At 45.3% G+C, this 14,120-nt stretch overlaps 1 protein-coding gene and 1 long non-coding RNA gene across 3 annotated transcripts in view; one reads left to right on the top strand and one right to left on the bottom strand.

Moving 5' to 3' along the window:
• Positions 1–1,927, bottom strand: part of LOC121070505 — a 39,378-nt gene extending 37,451 nt beyond the window's left edge. The window contains exons 1-2 of one of the 2 annotated variants that reach the window (XR_005820120.1): positions 1,328–1,927; positions 143–1,232 (exon numbers count right to left, since the gene is read on the bottom strand). This is a non-coding gene — a long non-coding RNA (uncharacterized LOC121070505). Of the gene's footprint in view, positions 1–142 lie in introns of both variants that reach the window. The other variant, XR_005820119.1, reaches the window with a different exon arrangement.
• TMEM86A (transmembrane protein 86A) overlaps positions 1–13,452 on the top strand; it is a 28,707-nt gene extending 15,255 nt beyond the window's left edge. Inside the window, exons 2-3 of the mRNA XM_040557762.1 lie at positions 1,931–2,195; positions 6,455–13,452. Coding sequence (XP_040413696.1) covers positions 1,931–2,195; positions 6,455–6,882 — 693 coding nt within the window. The 3' untranslated portion in view covers positions 6,883–13,452. The remainder of the gene's footprint in view (positions 1–1,930; positions 2,196–6,454) is intronic.
• Positions 13,453–14,120: the final 668 nt, after the last annotated feature.

Raw genomic sequence — 14,120 nt, 5'->3', positions numbered from 1 at the left:
GGCTCCCCGTGTAATACAGGAAAGTTAACGGCTTTCTGATGTCCTTCTGTGAGTGAATTGTGTAGCCTGGTTGTTTAATGGAGTGTTTAAAAATTGTGTTGGCAATAGCCTATGAATAATGTATACAGGAATAATGAAATACCTTGCTGCTGAGAAACTGCTGATATGCTGGGGAACTTTCCATCAGATGTGAGAACAATTTTGAAAGCACTATCTTCTCAGGATGCCCTTTATTTATGGTCTTGCTGCTTCAGAGATCACGTTCCCTTTTTAGACACTGCATGTGAAGATGCCCTCCACTGCCTCTGCCTCTGCCTTCCAGCTTCCTCCAATTCCTTTCACTTATGTGTGTAAAACCTGCTGAATTTTGATGAGTTTAGGCTTTATTAACTAAGCACTGTAAGCATGGAGTCATTTGCTGTAGAGCCTCTAGCCATTCCAGGTGTCTGCACCAAAATACACTGCATCAGAGGAAGATGGACGCTGTTTTTGTGTCATGGCAATGGAGTCCCACAAAATAGGAAGCAGAAATAGGGCCAAGTGATTTGGGAAAAAAGGCCAACAGTTCTTTTTCAGGTTTCTGGAGCATGGAGTCCTTGCATAAGATAAGCAACCATAGCATGGATATTCAGATTGTGATGGGCTCTGCAGTGTGAACCCAGCTCTGATGCCTCTAAATTTTCCCCATGACTTCTTGCAGTGTATGAGGCCTCTGTGTTTTGGCCACGAGTAGTAGGATGTCATGATACTAAGGGATGAAATCTTGCTTGATCAAAGAAACGATAAGATTGAGAGTGAACCCCTGCAGCAGGCTGTGCACTCCGGATTTTGCACTGCCTTAGCTGCAGGAGGAAGCAGGCATCCTAAAACATCCCTGGACACAGCTCATCAACACTGCAGGTGCATCAGGCAATCAGTCTCTTCCTTTGCTCCTTTTTTTAGCCCTCAGCTGCTTTCCAGAAGAAAATAAAATAGGAGTTTCGTTTCTCATGTGGGGTTTTCCCCACTGGCACTGAAAGGCAGAAGCAGCACAGCAGGGCAGGTGAACATGGTATATATCTTAGGACTGTCCAGAGTGCTCCCAGCTGAGCGTCTGGTGAGAGCACACCCAGCTTGCAGAGTCTGTAGCTCTCTTCTCTGTCTCTGTTGTGTCTTTGTTGTGAACAGCCCAGTGCTCACGCTGCATTCTTCTGTCTGTATTTACACAATAGACCCCTGAGTCAAAGCATTTCCTGCAATATGGACAGTGTATTATTAGCGTAATGCTAGAACAAAGCAACACGTGATTCATGTTGTTAGTAGTCAGCTGAGGAAGTGATATCCCCACCTTGGAGGCTGATGTGATGGGCTTTGAAGTCATGTGGTGATGCTGACAGCAAGCTCCAGGCATGAGCCTACAGGGCAGGAAAGAGAACGGGTTAGAAGAGAGGTTGTATCCCCAAGGTGATCTGCAACTGGCTAAGCAAGAGGATACACCAAGCCAGGAGGGATTATTAGCACTTTCGTTGGCTTGTTTGCTGCTGGGACACTCCTGGGGAGTGCAGTATTTCCCCAGCTACAGGAAAGGAGGTGTACAAAAGGGGTTAGTCTAAATACAAGAAAGGTACAAAGACCATCAGTGAGGTTTGACTAATGGCCTAAATGTTTTCAGTAGAATAAATAAATAGAAGAGGTATCTAAAATTCTCTCCATCTCTACCACACAAAACCCATCCTGGCAGCCAAGAAGTGTTTTCAGAAGTTCACAAAGGTCTAGGTTGAAGATCTTAGTCAAGTTCAAGCAGCCTTTTTCTGGGATAGAAATGCTGCTAGCTGACAGTATACAAAGAAGAGAAGCTTTCAAAAGGAAGGAGACAGTCTGTTTGTAGTTTATTCCACTGATGCTTCTGATGGTCCTATTAATTTCTTTTTTTTTTTTTTTTTCCTTTTAGGTGAAGAGTGAAGGCCCCAAACTGGTGCCCTTCTTCAAAGCAACTTGTGTCTATTTTGTCCTCTGGCTGCCAACTTCCAGCCCCTCCTGGTTCAGTGCCCTAATCAAATGTCTGCCCATTTTCTGCCTATGGGTTTTCCTTCTGGCTCATGGAATTAACTTCTTAGTGGCACACCGGAGTGCCAGCCGCATCCTAGCAGGACTGATATTCTCGGCAGTGGGAGATGCCTTTCTCATCTGGCAGGAGCAGGGCTACTTCATTCATGGTGAGTGCAGTGTGAGTCTTAAAGGGATGCCACAGTGCTTGGCTGTTACTCTCTTTATTTAGTAATGAGTTGCTGGCCATGTGTTTTGTTTATTCATGTACAGCTTAAGTGCCTGGTAGTGTGAGGCACTCATCCCTAGACTAAAATCCATTGCAGTTAGAGGAGTCACATCATGGATGAATCTCTCGAGCTTATCTGGAGGTGCCCTGGAGTCATAGAGGTAATTGGTGCAGGTTTGATTCCTTGGCACGTGCTCATAGCGTCTCAGCTGGTGGGAGCTGGGAAAGTGGCATGAGCAGAATGTCCGGGGAAGAGTCAAAAACTTACGGCACTCAGCAGCTGCCATGAAGCTACAGGAAGTATTTACCTGCTGTCCCTCTGCAGTGAGATCTGTCAGCCCTTCTCTATAAGGATGCAGAAATAAGATGCATGGTGCAAAGATCTTCAGTAGAGAACAGATAAAAGGTCCTTAAATTTTAAAAGACAAGCCTGTAGCTTGCTGGGGGTGTTTAAGTGAATGTTAGGAACCAAAGCATCAGAAATCTTGTCCTACTTGCAGGTTCATCAGCATGAATCACGCAGCCTGTTGTAAAAATATGGGAGCTGGTTTTGCAAGACATGTAAATGGTGGGGAATTGAGGGCAAACCTTACCACAACACCCTGTCATCTCTACAGAAAGACCCACATCTCTCAGAGCAAAACAGGCTTGTTTTATTTCACTTGTTTGCAGACGAGAACATAATGATTTAGATTAATGATTTAAAGCCACACTGAGCCTGCCTGCAGCAACACTCCCCTTGGCCTTGGACTGTCACAAGAAATCAGCAGCAGTTGAGTCCTTCACTTAACTGCACTGGTGGGGTTTGTGAAGTCAACTTCACCAGCAGGGATCTTATTTAACATCCACATGTGACTGTCCCATTGGAAAATGTGATGAGACGGGGCAAGTTTTCTGACTTCTGCTGCTGTCAGCTCTGAAAGTCAAAGGCTTATTTTTTACCCCTTTTATGAGGTCAGTGTTTAGTTTTATTCTGGGATTCCCACAAGCTTTGCTTTCTTTATGAGAGGAAAGTATGTGAAATGCCAGATATGAAATGCCAAAAGCTTTGAATCTGGTTTTAATCCTGCTTCCCAGGGGTTTATCCAGATCTCTTTAAAAGTTCATGTAAAAACTTTTACTGATTTTGTTGGACTGTAGATTAGGCCCTGAGGACTGGATCCATTTGGCTGAACTTTGGCCATGTTGCTGAGAAGCTCCATCCATCTCTTGGGGCACGGTCCCATCTGTGCTGAGGGTGTTGGCATTCCCACCGATGGGCCTCCTCCTAACAAGGGTGCCTGGCTCAGCACAAGTCACCTTGGCCCAACTGCCCATGCTTCTGTTTTGCCTCCTGGACTTGCTTCTTGAGCTGTGGCTTGGAAAACATTCAAGACCCAAATCTCACCATGACTGTTTTTGTACAAAGGCTGTGCAGAGGTTCCCCGTTCCCATAGCTGGGATTTCTCTGATTCCCCTCTCTGATTTAATGCTAGAGGAAGGTTGACCTGTCACAGCAATTCAGTGTCTAGTTAAAGTGTTTTAATCTGCAAATAAGCTGGATTTTTTACCCCAGTTTCACAACTTAGATGCATCGCTTTGTGGGTTTTGATCCATTTTTGTTCTTGATTTAAGGAGAATGTTTGTTTAGCTCTCTTAGACCATTTAGAAAATTTCTGCCTTGATTCTAGCTGTCTCCTGTCTGCCTCTTCTGTCCTAATCTGAGCCACTGCCTTCTGTATTGAAGCGATAACATTTGTGTTTCAGCTGTCAGCAGATAAAGTGTACCACCCAACTTACTCTGTCACCTTTCCTGCAAAATGTATTTTCTCCGATTTAAAATACAGCAGGCTGCTGTTGTTGACAACTGACGACATTGAAACTTTTGACATTATCCTTTGTGGGAATTTCAAATTTCAGGGGAATAAGAGGAATTATTAGACAAAAATGTACTTCTATGGCTTTCAGGCAGAAAAAAGGGTTGGGAACTGGGCTGAGATGAATAGCTTTTGAGACAATGAGTTTATAAAAGGACATTTGTTCATTATTTTATAGGGAAGTGAGAGCCTGGGAACTTACTCCTGGCACACTTGACTTCTTTCATTTTTGCTGTTTCAATCCACTAATAACAAGCTATTTTCTGACGAGTGCCTTACTGGATTTAGAAGACAGTTTACAGCGTGAACATCCACATCCTTTAATAGCAGACGCTTAGAAGCAATTTATGCATTTGGTGAAGAAGACGGGGACCAACAGAAAGGACTCATTGCCAGTGTGAGGGGAACTCAAGAAGCAGTGAGGGGGAAGGAAACCTGGGCTCTCTGATTCCATCTAGGTAGCCCAGAATAAAGCAGAGAGGAGAAGGAAGCAGACAGAGGGAAAAGGCTGATCTGTCTGGTGTGGTCAGAGGGCTGAGCCAAAGGCTGAGAAACGCAAGAGAAATGCACACCCCTCCCTGTACAGCTGACACAGGTTTCCCCAGTTTCTGGCTTGATTTGTGGATGTCGAATGAGCAAACCTGAGAGCTGACTTGTTTGTGGCCAGCCTCACCATGTATCACAAAACCCCTCCTACCTTTCTGGGCTTCTGCTTGGCTGCTGCATCCTGTCTTCCTCTCCTCCCCCTCGCTGCCAGCTGCCTGCATGAAGGACAACACATTCTTCAGTTCCCATCCCAGCACTCTCCACATAATGCCATTGAAGGAAAAATCACTCCTCACTGCTAGGGCGAAGTAACCTTCCCCTCCTTACCGCCCCCATGGCTCTAACCTTTCCTGCAGTATAAACAGCTCGTCCTAAATCCCTCCTCGTTTTCTCTCAGTGCTATGCTCATGATGTGTAACAGCTCTGCAAAACATCACCTTCTCATTGCCCTTCTTTGCACTTCCTTCACACTGTCCGTGTTCTCACCTTGCAGACCAGACCCCACAACTAGCCCTCTCCCTCTGGTGGGTTCCCCTCTTGTTCCACTGTGGCTGAGCTTCCATCAGACATCTGGTCCTTCCTGAAGGCTGGGAGACACTTCCCCTTCAAGCTGCCTCAGCAAGCATTAGGATGAAGAGATGTCTGCCAGCGGCAGGTTTTAGCGGCTGCCCTTTATACCACAACATTGTGCTTTAAACGTAAACAAGCATCCTGCTGGAGAACTCAGTTTCCCAGATCCTTTTATCTGTTTCATGGTTTAGAGCTGCATGAAAACATCCAGCCACTCTAATAACCTTGCCCAGATGAAGTGGAACAGCCTTTAGCTGTGCCACACGTGGGCTTGGGAACCAGAGGAGCTGGACTCAGTTTGGGGCCTACTACGTACAACTGGCAAGACAAGTAGTAGTCAGCAGCTGTACCGACACATGGTGACAGTTTTTGTTAAATGGATTAGTAGAGAGTGAATAACACATGGGCCGTACCTTCCAGTAACCACATCTGGGATTTCTCAGGGGTGCTGCACTTCAAAGAGAAGCTGGCATTTTATATTCACTGATTGTTTCCAGCTAAGGTTCCTCTGAATCTTACAAATAGCCATAACATTGTTGGCAGATCACATTGGTATAAGTCCCTGAAATATGTCAGCTGCTCCTTTCCAGCTTAGGTTTCTCCTAGCTATGGGCAGAGATGGAGTAAAAGCCAGATTTAGTCCCTGAGTGCCTTGCCTTTGGGTTTGTGACTAAATACGGTCAGATTTTGTGTCTGAATTCAGAGGGATCACTATCTTCTCACATTTTGTTCTGATACTGCTCTGATTCCAGCCTTCCTGTTCCACACGTGACCTAGGAGTGAAATACTTCAGATGACAGATATTTAGAGGGGATGATCTTTGCTCTGCCTTGCTCCCACTCTTCCATCCAAAGCAGGGAGGAGAAACATGTGAAAAGCAAGCAGCTTTTTTTCTTCTGCAACAGCTTGGTTCATCTGGCCTCTTGGCAAAAATGGCTTGAACCACAACAGTCATACTCAGCTGCAGCTGTAGATGCACTGGGGTATTTTCTTAGGGCAGAAGCCTGATACTAAGGCTGATCTCCTATGCACAGATTTTTATATTAAAATGGTCCCAAGTGTTCAGTGGGGTTCCTGCTGAAATCAAATAAAGGTTGTAGCACAGGAAGGACATTATGCCTGTAGTTGTTGCTGTATATTTCACATCCAATATAGCCACGTTTTCTTTTGCTACTGACTGCCAATCACTGATGAAAGTCACCCTTGCTTTGTCAATGCCTCTTTCTAGGTCTGCTAATGTTCGCCATCACACACATCCTGTACTCCTCAGCCTTTGGCATGAAGCCTTTGGACCTGAAGGCCGGCTTCTTGATGGGCCTTGTTTGCAGTTCCTGTTATGCCTTCCTGTACTCCTACCTCTCGGGCCCATTCACCTACCTGGTAGCTGTCTACATCGCCTTGATTGGCTTCATGGGCTGGCGAGCAGTCGCCGGCATGCAGCTGTGCAACGACCTCTGGACATGGACCAAGCTCTCGGCCTGCATCGGCGCGATGCTTTTCATGGTGTCGGATCTGACCATTGCAGTTAACAAGTTCTGCTTTCCTGTGCCCTACTCGCGTGTCATCATCATGGCTACTTACTATGCAGCTCAAATGCTTATTGCACTGTCAGCTGTAGAGAGCAGAGATGAAGAGGACTTCAAAAAGAGGAGCTAGGTGGAGTGCCAACAGTCTGTGAACAATGTGGGTTATATCTCAGGTGCTGTAGCTGCATTCACCCCTGAGAGAGATCTCCATTTCTCTAGGCATATTGGTGATGTTGATTTTGCTTCTTTGAAGCATTACCTTTGGGGCTTTATTTTCAATGGCTTTCTCTGAATATAGCTTACTTCAGTGTGGAGTCCACATCAGAAAGCTTAGACTGTCCCTGCAGTAGCTACTCATCCAACTTTTCCTCCTTGGAAGTGCTATACTACTGCATTTTACTTGTTAGTCTTGAAACTGATGCTGAATGTCTGGGAATTAGGAGGGCTGACGGAAAGAAGCTTTGGCCACACACTGTGCTAGGAGACTTGCTTTCAATAGGAGGCAGACAGGCACAGATCTCTGCTAAAGCCATAGGTAAAATCAATTTAACCAACGTTTAAGTTAGTCTGTTTTTGTGCATTACGAACTCAGTGCACAAACTGGAGCTATTTGAGCCTCTGCTAAAAGGAAGCCTGCAGCAAGAGTAAAACCAGCAATTTCAGATGAGGGCTGAGCTTTGGAGTGAACAGCAGCATGTGGGGCAGCCCTTAGCAGAACCAGAATGAAAACAAAACACCAGGCAGAGAGCACAGAGCAGGAGATGCACTGAGATGAAGTGCTGTGTGCTTTGATTGTGGCTGATCACTGCTCCAGAGCAGGTCTGCGGACACCAGCTGATGTCAACACATATGGCAGAACTTAAGAGTTTGGTGGGATTTCAGGGACGTCTAGGTAGCTAGGCCATGGCATTCTGCCCCACCATACGTGTGCAAATATGTGTTGTGAGCAGCCACCAGTGACAGCTGAGTTGTCATGGGCACATGAGGAATTTTGATTTTTACAGCAGGACTTGGAGGATGCATCCTATTTGTGTCTAGTACAGCAGATAGGAATCTAAATCTTTACATCTTCCTTTCCCAGTATTCTAACAGATAACATTCCATATACTCGTTAAGCTTTATGATCCTGCTGCTTGCAGCATCTCTTCTGAATCTCTGTGTGAGCATTTCCCATGTCTGAAATGGCTAGTCAGGGCCCTGATTTTGTAGATTGTTGTTCTGTTTTGCCAGCTGGTGGTAGATGATCAGCTTCACACCACTTGTTTTTGGAAAGCCCCTTTTCAGCAGAGCTTTGTGAAAAGCACAGTCCTGTGTGTTCAAAGTGCCTGCCTCTTCCTTCTTAAACTCGCACAGAGTAGTGACAATGTGAGAGCCATCAGGGCTGGGAAAGCCGGTTTCATTCTGACCCAAATTTCTTCACTTGGTTTGTCTGCCCATCTGCTGAAGCAAGATTACTTCTGTCTTTACTCTCTTAAAAAGATATAGAAAGAGTTTGCCCTATTTTTTTTTCTTTTAATACCAGATTGATTTGTGATTGTATGTGTATTTTTTCCTGCTATTTGGGATATCTGACAGCAAGCTGTGTTGCTGTTTGAAACTCTCTTAAATGTGGTCTTCCCTTCTGTCTGTTCCAGGGCTGTTGCTGTTCCTGTGGGCTGAGATGCTCCCCCAGTGGCTTGTTTTTAAGACACAAAGAATGCATCCAGGCATGCAAAGGAGGTAGCGAAGGGTTCTAACACCTCTTCAAACCTGCAGCCAAACAGGGACAACCAAAACAGACTGCGCGTGACTCAAATCCATGCAGGTCCTAATAACACCTTGCACAATCTTGTACGGGCAGAGCAAACAGGATGGGCAGCCTTCCAGATTGTCCTCGTGGGATGAAAAGTACCATGGTTGCCATACCTTGCGTGCCCAGACCATTCCAGGCAAAAGCCTGACACTAAGTCCCTGGCACAGGTGGCAGAGCAGGAATTCTTTGCAGGGAGGGCAGCGGGGTCAGGGGGCAGCTGAGGAAATGTTACTGACCCTGCTAGCTTTTCCATTGGTGCTGAGAGGTGCTAAGTGGGTCTCCTGTTCCTCCCCAGCCTTGTCTGTTGGGACCGGGTGTGGAACAGGCATTGCCCCCCCCATGACTTGTGCATCGGTGCCAATGCAACCAGTATTACAAAAATCTAGGTTAACCATCCTGACCCCGTGGAATCATCTGCTGCTTCTCAGAGAGGTCAGCTGCATTGTTGAGAGGGAAAACATTGTAAATAGCACAGTCTGGTGTAATCTCTTCCCTGTAACGCTGTTGTGTAATACTGTCAGTATTCATTCACCGGTGTATCGGGGCCTGCCTGGAGTAAACGGCAAAGGAATTTAGAGCCATAAAACATCTTCATTCATCAGCATTACTTATCTCCTGGCCGCAGCTTGAACCCTGCAGTGTAGCTCTTTGCAGTGTAGCCTCTGTTACTAAGCTTGACTGTTTGCAAATCTCTTCCTGCAACAGACTGACTGAGCTAAGAGGAAATCTAAGCATTTGAGGTGAACCCCACCATTCTCCCAGCATGTAAACAAAGTGCACATTTCAGTCTGGGTCAGTCCAGCACACTTGATCCAGCAGTTATTCAGAGAAGGTCCGTGCACCATGAGCTTACCTGGTGACCTCCAGGGGTCTCTTCCAACCTCAGCCATTCTGCAATTTAAAAGTTAGAATTTCAATCTGAGCCATTATCTCTTTCTTTCCCTCCAGAAATGAGCCATCTTCCCTTTCCTGAAGATAGCTGAGTTGCTTTTCTGTGTGCTTTTTCATCTTGGCTTTCTTTGCTGTCCTGCTCCACTTCTAAGTTCTGTGGAAACTTGCAAAAAAAGGATCTTCTAAGTGTCATTAGGAGACCTGCTCTCTCTAACCCACTGGCTGTCAGAAGTGCAGTTTCTGGTTGCAGAGGTCTGCAGGTGACACTAGTTAGGACAGCAGAAGCACGTGTAGCCCAAGTGGGCTGCTGCCCCCTCATCATCCCCTCACCCGACAGGGGCTGGCTGGGACATATCCCGGCCAGCCATACTGGCTCCATCCCAGTGAAGCAACGGTGTCAGCTTGCCCAGGAACATGAGGCAGAGCCCTCAGCATACAAAGTCCGAGAGAGTCCTAGTTGGCTCAGAGGTTTGCTAGTGAAGGCTTTTAATCTTCAAATCTCTCTCTTACCATGCATTCTTTGTTTTTAATCCATATTACTTGTGTGAGACCACTTTCCTGAATGGTGTCTTTCCTGCTGGGAGGAGATGAGCTGATGCCCTTACTTGACACAGTTCTGAGTTTCAGAAACCCTGAGAAACACTAAGCAGTTGCTCAGAGACTGCTAAATGTCTTTTCACAGGATTAAAACTCTTCCCTTAACCCCAGCAAGGGCAGTCTTCACTATGAAAAGGAGCAAAGAAGAAGTGCCACCAGTCAGTTGTAGACCTTCCTGCTGTCTCTCTGCATTGTAAAACTGAAAGGTTTAAGCTATTCTCTTCTTTTGGGGGGTAAAGTCTCTGAGTAGCACCTGCTTTTTGGCCCAGGGACGTTACAGGGGGAATGAAGCACCCCAGTAATGCAGCGTTCCTGGCCCCAGAAGTATCAGTTCTGGTGCTTGCAAAGTACAGAGGCATTCTTTACAGGATGCTGTACTCAAAAGTTGCTTTGCAATTCCCATCTATGGTCACTTGAGGCTAAACACATTGTGCAATTACTTTTGTTCTCTTCTATTACACTGTAGTTATCTCCTACTCAAAGATCCTTTGGCTCTTTAATTGGAAATGCAGAGAATATATTTCAGCTGTACATCTCCCTCTGTAGGTACATCCTCCTTGTCTTTGCTCACACAACTCCCAGTGAGTCCAAGAAGCAATGCTAATTGTAGCAGGTTTTTAAATGCTAGTAATGCTACTGGGCTGTGCCAGTTGCACTGATGTCAACAGGGTGAAGGTGGTTTAGAAATGGCAGGCTGAGTAGAACAAAGCCATAGGATATTAATGGCTTTACTCCTCCGCTGCCAAAAAAAAAAAAGTATTCGTGCTTAATACATGGCTTCTTACTCCTCCATATTGAGGCACCTGTAAGGCTGATTGGTTTAAGAATTACTCTAACGTGGCTTTTAAGTAGATTGCTGAAAATTTCATGTTGTAATCAATGGAGACAATAGATATATTTATACTTATGTATTTAAAATTCCCAGGACAAACTGCAGATTTTTTAGTGATTCTTTTAAGTTTTCTTGTGCCATAGTTTGACACTGACACCTGTAAGTTTTCATCTTGCTGTCATGGTAATTTGGGAGCTGTTTCAGAAGAAGAAGATCAAAGCAAACAGCAACTGCAAAGCTCAGTGGCAGGTGCCTTGTTCTCTCTGCTTGGATTCTGGATACAGACAGGGGCTCTTTTAAGCAGAGGCAGCATAATCATGTTCCTCCCAGGTACTTCTCCTGCCTTTTATCCATGCTCGCTCCTTTTGTGGCCTTGGGTAAGTTACTTAAATTTTTGGGGGCCAGGTCCTCATTTGGTGTAAATAGGCTGAGTGTATGAGAATCAGCACTCTCTGCCAGGTTACAACAGCAGGGGACCAAGACCCCTGTGTCTGTTCTCATCCCATTTCTAAAATGGGAGTATTAGCACTTGCCTACCTCACAAGGATGCTGTAAGGATTAATGCTCATACAGCACTTTGAAGATGTAAAGTGCTATATGTCCCAAGTATTAATGTACTGTAGTGTTAAAAATGCTTCTAGGCCTCTGCAGGACTTCTCTTAAAGCATGGAATGTGTGACTGCCTTTTCGGTTTGCATCAGATGGAAAGCAAATGAAAAATATTTATTCATACTGTCTAACAGGATGGGCTCAGCTACACTTGAACTCTGAGGAGGGTTTAGCTTAGAAGTCTGAACTCTAATCTCAGTTTTGCAAACGGTTTTTGATTCTTCTAAAAGCCTCAACCAAATTCTTAGATGTGAACTGTGTATCCAAATTTTGCAGTCTAGTCTCATCCCTGACTGTTAGCTAGAATAAATCTAACCCAGTCAAAACACAGTGCTCTTATAATCTGCGATGGCTGTTGGAAAGTCTGGAACAGAAAACAAAGTCATTCTGTTCAACCTTCATCCTGCAGAAGGTCAGCTCAGTTTCAAGGGACAACTTAAAAAGGGATGATTAATTTCTGTGATTGTAAGTTTACTGGCTTTAAAATCAGCAGAGAGGGAAGGCCTTGCTAGAATCAATAAGGTCGACACATCCTTCTTGAATTATTTCAATTTCCTTTTCACCTGAATCAAAGAAGTAGCAGGTTCTGCAGTGAAGGAAGTGCTTGTACCATCAGTCCGAGGGTTCAGAACAGAAGTAGATCTAGAAATACAGCTCTAAGCCATCACCATGTTCTCAATGACTATAAAAATGCCACAGTTCACTGATTTCAAATCTGGACCACAGCTACAAACTACTTGTTTCTGGTACCACTAGCTGCTGTACAAACACAAATGAAGGCAAGGAATTACTCACCAAGGAGCATGAGCTGTGTACATGTGAAATGGACCATAATTTTGAAGCAGCTGCAGTTAAATCTTATCTTAATATGAACTCAGAAGCAAACACAATGCAAATTTTTATTGTTTCTTTAAAATGTATGATGGGTTCTAGTTTTCTTAGTTTGGAGGACGTTTTCTTAATGTTATTTTATTTTTGCTCTTATTGTAAAGAATAAAAATACATGACTCTAGGTAGACCACAAATGAAAAAAGGTGGCCAGTTGGCAGGAATGCCAAAATTTCTATGGCTTGTATTGTTTTCGTGGTGACACTATGCTGCTGTAGAATGAGCTACTGGAGTGGTGCGAGAGCTCAACAGCAAGGCTGAAGCACAAGGCCAACTGCAGACCCTTGCAGCCGGTCTCATACCAGAGGGATGCAGGGGCCAAGCAGCCAAGATTGCAGCAGGAGCAACGCCTGGGCCTGTTTGGATCAGTTAAAAGACAGAGCAACAGGAAATAAAATAAATCTTTTCCTGACAGCTGAAAATCAAGAAACCAAATCCAGCCTGTTGTGTGAGAGTACTGAATCAGTACAAACACATGGATCTAGACCTTCCTCTTGCAGGCTTCTGCTGGGCCAGACCTTGCTCCTAGTTTACACTGGAAGCCTTGCTCCAGGCCTACAGTGTGGGCAGGGTCAGGCCAGTGGAAACCTTTTTAAAAGAATGAATTTGAAAACAATGGAACCAACCAAACAAACCAACAAAAAAAACCCCACCAACCCACAATCAAACAAAAAACAATAACAACCAAGGAAAGAAAAAGCAAATGCCATTGGGTAAGCAGTAGTTCTGCCTGGCTGAGACCACAGGACTCACTGGTCTGTCCTGAGCACTAAATCCATGTCTTGTATCCCTGCGAGCCTCTCACTCCGGCCCCTCTTCCACGCATTCCAGACAGAGTGCACTGAAAGATGTGACTGAAGCAGCTGCTCTCCCTGGGGGAGTCAGCTTTTTGCCACGTCTGAAAGTCTCCAGCACTTATTTCCTTTACCGTGATTGTAAAGGTCACCACATGCAGTACGGCCACTTGATCTGGGATCTTTTCTTAACACATTTTTGTGCTTATTTTACTATTTTACTTCTTTGTTTGGAATGTATTTTTTCCTCATTTCTTCTGTATGTAACAGCAATTAAAAATATTAATTTACTGGGTATGTTTACTGTGTAGATGCAGTGTCTTTTTGCACACTGGTTCTGTGACAGCAGCCTACCGAACCTCTCTAGCCCTGAAGCTACCCAGAGCCCCACTGAAGCAGACAGGCGCTGTCATGGCCAGCTACAGCATTCCTATCTGGGGAACCCTGAAACACCGTCACATGCACACTGACGAGCACATCCAACACAAACCAACCAGGTACCACTGTGCTGATGATGCCTGGCTGGTGTTACAATGCACCCCAAGCTCCCTGGGGTGCAGAGCCCTGGAGGACACTCGCCCTTGCTGCTCCAGCCAGTCCTGCTTACAATGGCCATTTGTCCACACTTCCAGGGAGAAGGCAGCTTGCTGCAAAGGATTGCTCTGGGAAGGCTGCTCACTGCCCAGAAATCCCAGACAAATGGCCAAGTCTTTTTTCCCTCCCTTCCTAAGCAAAATTTCCAGGGGAGAAAGTAGGGTAGCATGGACATTTTTCTCTGGTTGAGGATCTGATGCCAGTTTCCTCAGCTGTGTTTGATGCAGTGGCACAGATATTTGGTTTCATTAATCCTGAACCAGGCCATCTGTCACCAGTGGAACAGGTTTCAAGGATTTATAGCACAGAAGCACAGAGTAAGAGCTCCCAGTCCATTAAATGGATCTGCGTACAGGCTTAACAGCGATTCC

The sequence above is a fragment of the Cygnus olor genome, chromosome 5 (assembly GCF_009769625.2).
Source record: "Cygnus olor isolate bCygOlo1 chromosome 5, bCygOlo1.pri.v2, whole genome shotgun sequence".
Classification (NCBI taxonomy): Eukaryota; Metazoa; Chordata; class Aves; order Anseriformes; family Anatidae; genus Cygnus; species Cygnus olor.
The sequence above is the reverse complement of the archived record's forward strand: the minus strand, read 5'-3'. Positions and strand labels throughout refer to the sequence as shown.